This window comes from Perna viridis, chromosome 4 (assembly GCF_037379345.1).
Source record: "Perna viridis isolate PV_CMFRI_1.1 ecotype Kerala chromosome 4, ASM3737934v1, whole genome shotgun sequence".
NCBI classification, from domain to species: domain Eukaryota; kingdom Metazoa; phylum Mollusca; class Bivalvia; order Mytilida; family Mytilidae; genus Perna; species Perna viridis.
Genome location: NC_142448.1, coordinates 26348264 through 26361342, shown reverse-complemented (window position 1 = coordinate 26361342; position 13079 = coordinate 26348264). Strand labels below are relative to the sequence as shown.

Genomic DNA, 13079 nt, shown 5'->3' with positions numbered 1-13079 from the left:
TTGAATGTTGAAAATTAATTAAAAAAAATAAAAGGAACATTCTTTTGTCAATATGAACAACTGACTAAAGTTTAATTTAGATAGCTTAAAGCGTTCTGGAGTTATTATACAAAGATCTGACCGCCGGGCGGACGGACTGGTGTGTGCGGTTCATATTTACGTCCCGTCAAAATTGACGGGCATATGTAAATACCACTTTCTCTGCATTGAATTTTACTTGCCACGGGTAACAGAAAATGGTGTTTCAAGAGCCCCGATTTATGCCTTGTAATCACTTGAACCACACCACTGAATGACATTATTGAACTCCTTAGGGCTTATAACAGAATTAAGCAATATATCACTGAAACTCAATTTTATAATTGTTTTGCCACGGACTGGTCATTAATGTCGTTATGTATCCCATCGCTCTCGCTCGGAGTAAAACAATGCAACATAAATGGCCAGCCCGTGGCAAAACGATGATAAAATGGAGTTTCCGTGGTTTATTTCGATTCTAGCAGGACTAGTTTCTTCATTTATTTAAACAGACGAAGCCTATGTGCTGCACGAAGTTTTGGTCATGTGTTTATCCTGAATGTGGTCGGATCATCGATTTTTTTGCGAATGAGAAATTACCTCCCTTTCTAGCTATCAGAAATGCCGATTTAACAGCGCCATGGGCATTTGGGTCTTTATTCTTGTTTTAAGACTGATTGTTATTAAAAGGAACATGATTTGTTCGTGCTTGTAAATAGGCCAAATTCGATAATCTAGCAGACTGCACATAAGTTTTATCAGTTTCCTTGGTAACGGTACTGTGTGAAAAGCATTACGGTCACTAGGATCGATATCTTTAGTTTCAACAGGGAGAGGAGACAATCTGATTAAAATCAGCTGTTAGGATACTCTACACTGCCTAGGGAGCGTAAGACACTAAGCAGTGTAGCGTATCCTAACAGCTGATTTTAATCAGATTGGGAGAGGAGAAAGATTACATATGGCATATACCATTTATCCATAGTAAGGGGTTGACAGGTTTAATGTAAACAAAACAAATGTGCGTTTTGTTGTAAACCGCGAAGAAAATGCGTTCGATTTGGTACAGACACTTTTCCGAGGTGAAATACAAACTATTTCAAATACATCAAGGTAAGATGCATGTACGATCGCATAATTTAAATAAAAGATGATCGATTTTTGAAATTTTAAGACTGTTATAGCTAGTAGCGAATTCAGGGGATCCATGCAGTGGTTACATGTACGACCTCCTCCCTCCCCTTTGTTGGAAAATTTTGTTATCTTATGTAGCATTTGGGCATAAATGGGCATTATTGAACCCCGACCCCTTTTTAAATAAATATCTGGATGTATCCTTGATGTGAAGATAGATTCTCTGTAAAGATCATCAACCTTTCATCTATCTGTAGCAATTAACATGTGCTATTATTAGAAAGGAAAGAGCATGAGACAATAAGACCTCTAATTATTGTAGTATATAAACCTGGACGTACATAGCTTAATTAGAGAGTTTCGATGCGTTCCAATGTATGCAGTTGTACTGCAGATGTTGGCTAATGTTGGGATCAAAACAAAACACATTATACGACCGACCATAGTGGGGATCGAACAATTCCAGAGTAAATATTTTGACACTGGCCTTTTGGAAAATAATTATTTTGGTCTTGATGGGAAAAAAACACAAACAGTTTGATCTGATCAAAACCACCATGATTCAAACATTATGAATAAGAATAATAATATAAGAATATTTTATTATTATATAAAGGTCACAGGGAGGGGAATGTAAATGCATAAAAAACACACACAACATATAATATAAGACATATACCAGTGTACATATATATATATATATATATTTGCTCTTACATGTATGAACATAATTTTTTATCATATGTATGTGAAAAATATTATCTCGACTGTTAATATAGTCAAATTTGAATATTTCGATCCTAACAATCAAATCCCACCTTCCATCCTCGAAATCAAATGACCGTCTCCTTAGTGTTTTATATTATATGGGTTACTATGGAACGCCTAAACTGTCTGATGAGATGCACATTTGTTTACGTGTTGTCAACTTTATATTACTTGCTGTCGTTTTATAATTACATTTGGTCATTTTGTATTTACGTTATGTAGGAACATCTTTTCATTATGTCGTTTTGTTTTTACGTTCTGCCATTTCATCTTTGCGTTCTGTCGTTTTGTGATTATGTGCACATATATTTACATTATGTGGATTCATCTTTACGTGCAGTGGTTTTCTTATAACGTGAGGTCGTTTCATCTTTCATAGACTACCCAAGTGTATTTCGTTCAGCATTTTTCTAATCGGCGTTGTGACGTCTATTTTGCCTTTTACGGACTGATTTGAAGTTTACACTGGATCGAAAAGTTCCGGGTCACACGTCATCTTGAAATTTTTGTCCACATCACGTAAAGAAGAAACCACATCACGTAAAGAAGAAATCACTGCACGTAAAGAAAAGAAAATGCACAAACAGTATTTAGAGATCGACATATGTAAAGATGAAACGACCTTACGTTATAAGAAAACCACTGCACGTAAAGATAAATCCACATAATGTAAATATATGTTGACATAACGTAATCATAAAATGACAGGACGTAAAAACGAAATGACAGAACGTAAAGACGAAATGGCAGAACGTAAAGACAAAACGACATAATGTAAAGATGTTCCTACATAACGTAAATACAAAATAAGCACATGTAATTATAAAACCACAGCAAGTAATATAAAGTTGACAACACGTAAACAAATGTGTATCTCATCAGACAGTTTAGGCGTTCCATAAGTTACTGTGGTACAAACATTGTACCACTGACATACATATATGGCTAAAAATGACGTAATTACTTTATATATATATTTTTGTGTCAAAATAGATATACACTACTATGTACTTGAGGCAAACCTGACCTCCACTTGTGTTTATACTCGTAAGTTTGAATAATAATATCGTCCTATATGCACTCAAATTTCTAACGAGGAGGTTGTTTAAATATAGACTGTAACTAGTTAGTATGGAAGACTGATAGTTATTTGCTTGGTGGCCTCCTGAAGCATGAACGTCAAGTTAAAAAATATGCTTCAACAAACGTCATGATTAACTGGACTTCACTATTAGTAGTAGGAAGAAAAAATGTTTTATTAGTTAAATCTCGGGCCAAAATATCTGTCTTCTTGTCATATAGTTCTGAAGATTAATTATCTAAAATTAACCAGACTTTGGGCCCAGTGTATGAGATAGTTGTAGGCTTAATTACTTCAACTGCGCAATCAAGTAATTAAGCCTACAACTATCTCATAAACTGGGCCCAAAGCCTGGTTAATTTTAGATAATTAATCTTCAGAACAAACAAGGAATCATTTTCCACTTAATTTCATTGAAAACAGCTTTTTGCCATCTGTGGGAGAATAAAACTAAAACTTGATGTATTATTAAAATATCTCAATGTTCAAATACCTATAATTAAACTCTAAATGTTCTAAATTTGGAACTTTAGAACTTAAAAATGAAATTTCAACATTAAAATTGACTTTATCAATTTTAATCAAAATGAACTATATGACAACTGACTAAAGAAGATTCAGTCCCAAGACATACAAACATTAAGGTAACAATTGATTTAGACATCCTCCATTTTCCATTGTATTGTTAGAAATTTGAGTAGTGCAACATGTTTTTAATATGTTTTGCCTGTATTTAAGAAGGGGTAGGAATTTAAAGAAGGGCTGCCAAATACAGATTTTTGCCCTAACTTTACGGTTTTCGTTGGTATTGAGGTATTACAAATACCTTTTAAAAACTTGAAGGGTTACTTAAATTTGTCCTATGAAAATGCACTTGAAATTTTAGAGACAGCTGATAAACACCTTCCGATCGCCTGCTTCATACATGTACGTACAGTAGACCTTAACCTATAGGTACATAACACAGGACTTTTTAAATTGAAAGTTTGTGACCAACGTGATGATTTTGAATTTCCGATTTCTTGCCATAGTCAAATCCGGGCTATAGAGTGTACAATTAACAGTTTAGTCGTTACCTCTGTGAATGTGATCTGTACTTTGACGCTACAGACACTAAACACAATTTCACTCTTCCGTAGAAATAATACAAAGACAGAGTGGGGAAACGCTCCCTAACCCACGTGGGGTCTTGGAGTAGGCCAGAGCGTCTACGCTGCAACCAAACCGCTAGTAGGACATACTATCATATATCCTGAAGGCTGGACTCCGCTACCAACACCAGTTGGTTCTACTAATCTTGGTATTCAAGATCGTAAAAAACCCATAATCACCATCACATCACAATTTGATTGACCAATATGAAGACTTAGTTTAATTTCTAACTCACAGATGACTCAACGGATTCATGGAATTGGCATCCACCGAACTTGATGCTTATTGAAGATTTCTCACTTGCAATGTTGCAGTTGTCGCTGTGCATGACGTAGCACCTGTCGCTGGGCATGACGTTTCACCCGATGTCATATCCGGACTATTGTCGCTTGGCACGACGTAGCACCTGTCACTGGATATGACGTTGCACCCGATCTCATATCCGGGTTATCGTTGTCGCTGGGCATGACGTAGCACCCGATTTCATATCCGGGTTATTGTCGCTGGGCATGACGTAGTACCCGATGTCATACCCGGGAGATCATATTGTATGCAAGTGATTTATTGTTTTATATCCTGTAATGTTTTTCTTATCTTCAATTGTTTTTGTTTTTCAGACCCTTAGTATAGCGAATAGAGTCGTCACATTCTGAGACGTTTATGTATAATTTGTATTCTGTTGTTTAAATTATGTACGTGGATGGCTCGTCTTTTGTTTTCTTGTTTTTACCTAGTCACTGGACTGTGATATATTAGGATCAAATTCATATCATATGTGTATCGGTATCATTGTGTCAGGAAACGATCATGTTTTTATCAACTAAATTGAATTCTCCTCGTTCTTCTTTTTCTCATCAGTAATTCATTTTGCTGACTTTACTCTAGAATTTTAGTTTAAAGTCGCATAAAAAATGAATCACATTCTTAGATTTAACAAATTTATAATATTGGGCCTATATTTTGTATGGAAGTGTACCTAATAGTTCGCATTTTGCTCCATTTTAATGATCTTTTTTAAGAAATAAAGAAATTACGTCTACTGAACTTCAATCTGACTGAACTTGGAAAATATACAAAGTAGGCAGGTTTCCTTTCATTTAAACAGTATGCGTATTCAGTATTGTTTTCAATTCATCACACACCATTAACTATTTATATTATGACTGTCATCTGTTTTAATTTAAATGTTGAATTGTTAAACTGCACCATATCATCCATTATAATTTTTTACTATTGAAGAAAAGAGGTAATATGGTGAGGAGGGAGAGTCGTATATTTTAGGCCATACTATTCCATTTCTTTTATTATAGGGTTTCATCAGTCAGTGTCTCTAAAGAGAATTGCCTCCAGTGAACCGGAAGCACCTATAATAGGCACAGAAATTCCTGGACCAAAATCTCAGACTCTCATCAGTGATTTATCTGCAGTCCAGGTAACTGTGTTGGTTCATAGTCGCAGAAAATTGCAGATCAAAGTTTATTTGGCCTGTTTGTATTATATGTTTGTTTGTTTTCGCAATATTTTCTTAAAACAGCCAGTCAACATTCTTATACATGTATATAAGTTACCCGCTATTTGTCTGTATGTCTGTAAGCATTTATTTTCACGACTTTACTGTACCTTTGCATATATTTATTCCTTGTTTGTGTTGGTATTGCACTACCTAAGTTATTTAAAGAAAAACCTTGAACAAGTCGAAACGAGTGTTATCTTTATAAACTAACACTAAAGTCAAAAGAAAAGAAAAAATTAAAACCGGTCGATTGTGACGTTCCATCAATACATTGCATAATCGACTTCAAAGCATAATATCTCATGCACATTAAGGCAATATGAAAAAAGGTACTGCTCCGCTTTTTTATGCTGAATTGAATAAATACTAAGATAGACAGGTCTATAAAGTTATTTTTTTTAATTGAAAAAAAATCCAGCAAGCCGAATCGAATGTTACCTTGATCAACTAAACTAAATTTTAATAGTCAAAAGAAAAGAAATCAAAGTACTCCTGTACTGAATCAATGTATATCGATTGTTATAATTTTTACGCCTGAAATAATTGTCAAATTGCAAACATATGGATAATATAAAAAGAAAGAACCGAAAGGACTTCAAATGTACCTTAACACATGTTTGTTGTCTTGAATTGTTTACATAGAACCCTTTGATTTAAATTCACAATTTTGCAATTGAATACGAATGACATTAATTTTTTCTTTAAGATACCACACAAAATTTCACGTGACATCGTAGCATTGCGCCAGTGTGTGTGATATTTAGGTTGAATGAACACAAATCCTCTGACATCCTGTATATTAAAAATGCAAACTACCAGTTGGCCTTTCCGAGTTTCTAAATTTTCGAATCGAAAATTTCTGTCAAATTACACAATTTGTTTTCAACCTACCTGTTCTTAGTTTTGACTAACTCGGCGTTGTTTTTTGCCTGTTTTTATTCAGAGGGATGAAAATGTCTTCTGCGAGTATTAATAATAGAAGGTACCCTTTCAGCATATCGGTGTAATGCAAATAAAGGTCCCATCGGGGTTTTTGATATTTCAGGATCAAAATACCTTATGTCACCGGTTCATCAGTGGAACTTTCCTACTATTTCTGAACACTACACAGAAATATACTCCAAATGCAATTTCTTTAATATCATTCAATACTTCTTATATATCCAGTAAATACATTTCTGGCAAGTAATCAGCAATTAGAACCAAACTTGGTATAAATGTTTATTGTGGTATCCTGCATAGAACTGATGTTGGGATTTTTGATCGGTTGAAAAACGTGACCGCCGTTACTAAAAATAGAACAAAGAGGTCATCTACAAAACCGTTATGTTAAGCCAAATTTTGACGGAGTAAGTGTTCAGCATGATGAGATCTTTTACGGTCAAGTTATCGTTTTAATCTGTTAAGGTCTCGCTAACCACTTCCGGGTCAAATGGCCACCCCCCCTATGTAGTACCAAAAACACACTGAACCTAGACATATGCATTGTAAGTGCATTATTTGTGTGTATTATGAATAAAAGTAGTCAAAATAAAGCTAAGAATGTGTACTTTAAAATCATATATGTAATTAACTACAAAAGTGTATGAATATTGTTTACATGTATGAGTAATTTGCCTCCATGCTGTCAGAACAGGTAGAAATGTGGATTTTCAGTATTATTTATTCAAGTAAATTTTGTGAAGAATTTCTACTATCATCGTACCATTAGCATAATGATTTTGGAAGCCTTACTTTCCAAGCTTCGCAACGGTATGCAACTTTAAGATGTCATTTGTCCTGGGAATTCACAGTGAGACTTTGAAAATTACTTTTTTAACATGTAAAGTAATGGAAACGTTAGAAGTGGTTAGTGAGACCTAAGCTATGTTGGAGTTATTCTCCTTTTCCGACGTTTTATCCATATTTTTTATGTCATTTCTTTCAAAAATCATCTCTAAAACTACTAGACCAATTAGAACCAAATTTAGTATGAATATTCCTTACGGCGTTTTGTATATATAGATCTGGTGTTGGAATTTTGATCCATCTAAAAAATGGGCACTGTAACTAAAAAATAGAACAAATGGGTCAGTCAGAAGTTTCTCATACATCTCCGAAACCGTTCGTTTAAGCCAAACTCTTTCTATTGCCGAAATGATCTTTATTATAAGGCCTACAAAAGTCTGCAAGGGATCAAACTTGTCGGACGACTTCTTGTTAGAGTTATTGCCATGGAAAGGTAAAACATGATGTATTTCTTTTCAGTTTCAGCCAATATATTGAAAACTATGATAGATAGGTAGAAAGAGACTTTCAATGCTGAAATGAAAATGACCTTCGTGATAAGGCCTACAAAATTCTTCATTGGATCTAAGTTGTCGGACGACTCTTTGTAAGAGTTATTGTCCTTGAAAGGCGAAAATGATGTTTTAACAGTTTTCAGTCAATATTTTTAAAACTTAAATAGAGAGAACGTTTCAAGTGATGAAATGATCCTTATGATAAGTCCTACCAAAGTCTTTGTGAGTCAAAATTGTTGGACAACTCCTTGTTAGAGTTGCTACCCTTGAAAGGCAAAAATTTAACTAGGTAAGCAATTCAGCCTCCTGGGAGTCTCTTGTTTTGTAAATATTTGGATCCTCCCCAGCATGAAATGTGAAGACAGTTCTTTATTTATAATCTCATGTTTTTTTTCCTTGATGAATTATGTATCTAACAACTTGAATATCGAAGTAAACGCTGAGTTTATTCTGGTAAATACAAAAAAAGAACAACAGGTAATTTTTTTGTAACAATCAGAGGTAAAAAAAAGGTCAACTATTTTCAGTTGAACACCAGTTATATTCCTATAGCTCCTTAATACAAATTGTGATGTTGGTTTTGTTCTCAACATCCGACTTATCAATTTATATAATGGGCTATTGGTATTTTCAGATTTAATTATAATCGTCTTTTGCAGGATTAACATGAAAATGATTTAGAGGAGATTTTCTGGGGTTCCCTTGGGATTCTTTAGAATTTATTATTTTTTTTGTAACAAGCTTTCTGATTGGTTGGTTTCCTTTTCAGCAGCCTGTGTTATATTGTATAACCTGGTTTCAGGGGCGGATTTAGGCAGGGGCGTGGCGGGTGTGCGCCCCCTAAAAGTTTGCAAAGCGTGGGTAGTCATGGGTAGATTTAAGCGTTTTTAGGTTGAAACTTGAATTTCTTGCTAATTTTACGACAAAAGATATCTACATTGCACCCGCTCTAGAAGAATATTTCAAAAATATAACCTAAAAAATTTAATGTGCGCCCCCTACCCCTAATATAAAATCCTTGATCCGTCCCTGGGTTTGGTACTATGACGTCATTAACGTCAACTGGTCCGCTCTCCACTATTCAAATACTTTCAACAAATAAGTATCGTTTCGATTACGAATCAAATATTAATATTTGTAATGCCATCCATGAGAAATTATATAATAAGGAGTGTTTGAAGTAGTTGAAGAGGCTATTCTCAATAACCTGCTTTAGGCCAGTCTAAACTTTTTTATAAGTGTACACTGGCGCAAACCAGGTTATTTAAGTTTTACCTGTTCAAAAAATAGAAACATTCCTAAGAAGTCTTTTACGAATGAGCATGTGGGAACTACTCAGTTCAGTTTCTAAATTTATTAGACTATCAACTTGTACGTCACTTAATGCAATAAGAGAAAATAGGATACATTTTCTGGTCAAGAAAAGTTGATCAAATATGTATCAATGGATTGGGTTACCCGGATATAAAAAAATATACAGTCATCCATTGGAGTATTTTTTCACTAAACACGAAGATATAATGCCAAGCCGTTTGAAATGAATTCCAACACCTTCATATATATATATTTCTGTTCGGTTTCTTTACTTAGATATAATCTAACTTGACATACAATTCACACTTCCAAATGCGCGACAGCTAATCAATTTGTATAAAAGGTTTTTTGATAAATATTTCACATCAAGATATAGCCATTGGCTTACATTGGTACGACTTGTAAAAGAAATAAGAATTCTAGTCCGTTTTGTGAATCATTTCAATGAATGTTTATCTATAAACACTTTACAAAATCAATGTCTGAAACCAGAGACTGATTTAGTGAGTATGATAGACGATTGTACCCTTAACTATTACATGACATTTGATTATTTTTGACAAATTATTTCAAGAGTTTTTCACTCTGCTATATTAGGTGCTTCATTCCTGTTCTAGATCCGGGACATTGAGATCTCAGTTGTTCGGTCAGGTACATAAGAAAGTAATTTAAATTAATACCAAAGTAATTACATTTGGTAATTGTTGTTAATCAATGTGACAAAAGTATATCCATTGATGGTAATCATAAAATACAATAATGTGTTAGATTTCTGCATTTTTAATATAGTGATTAGCAGAGTCCTATTGGTACGGAAGCGTAATAGGGACATGCTGAATTTTTTTTTTATTTCGCCTCTGCAACTTATCATCCCGCCATTATGAAGATACTCTGTGAACTTTGAAAGTCCATGCGTGTATCTTTGACATGTTTTTAAATTTCACGTCATTAGCCAGACCCGTTGTACAATCTGAAATTTTAGTTGCGTTATCTATTTATTGACGCAGTCCTGTTAATTTTGTTGATCATTTTCATCAACAAGATATATACCACAGTGGGTACCTTACTTGAATCAGTACTATTATAATAAAAGATTTTTTGATCACCATATAGAACATATTTTGGTGTTTGTTTTTTTAAGCTTCAATAATGACGCGCGTGTGGTATATTGTGTTTTATTATATTTCAATGTTAATTTTCTTTAGGATATTAAAGGTAACATTTTAACTTATTCTTACAAAAGGGCTTGATTTTTCTGTGGACCAGGTCAACAGTTTACTATTGACCGTCTTCATATATCACGGGTTTTCTCCTCCGATTCTCATCGGTAATAGCAAGCTGTACGTTGGTCTTTCATTTTTAATTATATGAAATTTAACTTGAAATTCCTTTTAATGGCTTTAAATTCAACCAACTATATCTTTGTCTTGTTTCACCTAGATTCATCTTTTACATTATATATTAGAAATATTGCAATTTTAAGTGAAAAAATGTTGCGAGTCCCATTTCTTTGTAGCTTTGGCTAAAGAAAATATAGCACATGAGCGACATATTAAAGCTAACAGACAAAACATCAAAATATTTACTAAACGGTGAGCTATTGCCATCACTTGGCGTCTGTCGTCGTCGTTGTAGTCCATCGTCAACGTTAACAATTACACAAAACTCTTCTCCACTGAAACTACTTGACTAATTCGAACCAAACTTGGTATGAATGTTTCTTGGGGTATCTTGCATAGAATGGATGTGGGGATTTTCGATCCGTGGAAAAACATGGCCGCCGTTGCTAAAAATAGAACATAGGGGTCAGACAGTAGTTTTTCGCATATATCTCCAAAACCGTTAGGTTTAGCCAAATTCTTTCAGTAGCTGAAATGATCCTTATTATTAGGACTACAAAAGTTTTCAGGGTTAAAATTTGTCAGACGACTTTTTGTAAGAGTTCTTACCCTTTTTAGGGGAGAATGACTTTTTGTTACAGTTTTCAGTCAATATCTTGAAAACTGTGATAGATTAAAAGAAACTTTCAATTGTTTAAATGACCCTTATGATAAGTCCTACCGAAGTCTTCTTGAGTCTGAATTGTTGGACAACCAGGTGAGCGATTCATACAGGCTCCTGGGGGCCTCTTGTAAGTTATAAGTTATGTTATTGAGAAAATAATATTAGACTATCTGTCAAAACGATGTTGCATATAAATAAATACTAATTATCCCAAATGAAAGTCATCGTATGCTAAACGTAGATTGTATCTCTGCATGTTTCAATACCAAAAACAATGTAAACAAAATAAGATATTATTATGGTTATCAGCTGTTACTATATGGATCCATGACTACCAGTTCAGATAACAACTTCTAAATGTCCATTTAATGATACAATTTTGTCATAAATTGGATAAAATATCACTTTTCTTGTCTTCGCAAAGGAAGAGGCGAAAAAAAAATGCAAATCGTGAAAAACTCATTTTTTTCTCTCATCTTACTTGAACCACATGTTTTACTAATATGAAATGCAAGATATGTTATAATTAATGATTGTATTCAATTTCTGATTAGTTTATATGCTATAACCTAATTTGGGTCCGTTTACGCTGAATAATCCGGATTGTTTCAGCGTAAACGGGTCCAATTAGATTATAGCGTATAAACTAATCAGAAACTGAATACATTCATTATATTTTAATTAAAAAAATGATATACCCATCACTTTTATTAACACTGCGTAAGTATCAACTTTAATTTTCCCGCCATGTAGTAATTTTAGTAAACAAATTGGCCGCTATTTTAAAATCAGCGGCAAGACGCTGTCATTTCATCACTGGGAAATGTTCAGTTATTTTCCAAAATTGAATTGAATTGTTATTAAAACAGGAATTTGACATAAACCCGGCGGACATTAAGTTAGTTAATAATTTATTGTCACAAAACAAAATCGTTTCAACACTACAATGTGACTGAAAACGTAATTTCGGATGTTGACAAACAAAAAGTAGTTCCGTAAAAGGTGGGCGTGGCCTAAATAGCAAGTTAGTTTATACAATTGGAACAATGTTGATTTTTGCCAACAAACCAATCAAAGGGCAGGATTCTCTTTAAATTAAATTATTATGTGATGTACTATTTGCAAATGAGAAATAAAATGATTGTGTGGAATTTCTGTAAAGTCCTCCATCATTATATTGTGATGGTGCAACTAAGTGCCATCCTGACATACTAATAATTTTTTACGAAAGTTCTATGCATTCCAAAAACTTCGATTATAGCAATGGCGCAACTGATCAATTGCCGAACAGATTCACTGAAATCAATTTAATAAAAATCTAACAAAAAAACTTTCCACAACGAGTCTTGATAGTGGCTTGATATAAATACGTCATAGATACATATATGGACTTGTATGGACTTTCAAAGTTCAAATAGTATCTTCATATGGCGAGGTAGTAACTCGCCTAGGCAAGATATGTAAATCGTCGTGCCAAGGTAGTGACTCTCCTAGGCAACATGGGTAAACCGTCGTGGCAAGGTAGTAACTCTCCTAGGCAAGATGGGTAAATCGTAGTTACAAGGTAGTAACATAGATGTTATTTTTCCGCATGTCCCTGAAATGCTTCCTTATGCACCCGTGTATTCAAATACAACTATTGTAATTGACTTATGAGTCTCTTTTTCTCCTTTTCAAAAGAATGTAGGAGCAGTCCAGTTTTTTGTTGATTATGACAGAAGTTATGGGAATTACCTTGCAGATGTGGACGGAAATCTTCTGCTTGATCTTTATACTCAGATAGCCTCCGTTCCAATAGGTAGGTGCTCCATCT

At 34.0% G+C, this 13079-nt stretch overlaps 1 protein-coding gene across 2 annotated transcripts in view; it reads left to right on the top strand.

Annotated features, from left to right (window-relative positions):
• The first annotated feature begins 830 nt into the window (after nt 1–830).
• LOC148619508 (4-aminobutyrate aminotransferase, mitochondrial-like) overlaps nt 831–13079 on the top strand; it is a 29193-nt gene continuing 16944 nt past the window's right edge. The window contains exons 1-4 of one of the 2 annotated variants that reach the window (XM_088579475.1): nt 831–907; nt 1004–1131; nt 5464–5585; nt 12947–13064. In XM_088579475.1, coding sequence (XP_088435601.1) covers nt 1068–1131; nt 5464–5585; nt 12947–13064 — 304 coding nt within the window. In that variant the 5' untranslated portion in view covers nt 831–907; nt 1004–1067. Of the gene's footprint in view, nt 908–946; nt 1132–5463; nt 5586–12946; nt 13065–13079 lie in introns of those variants that run through there. The other variant, XM_088579474.1, reaches the window with a different exon arrangement.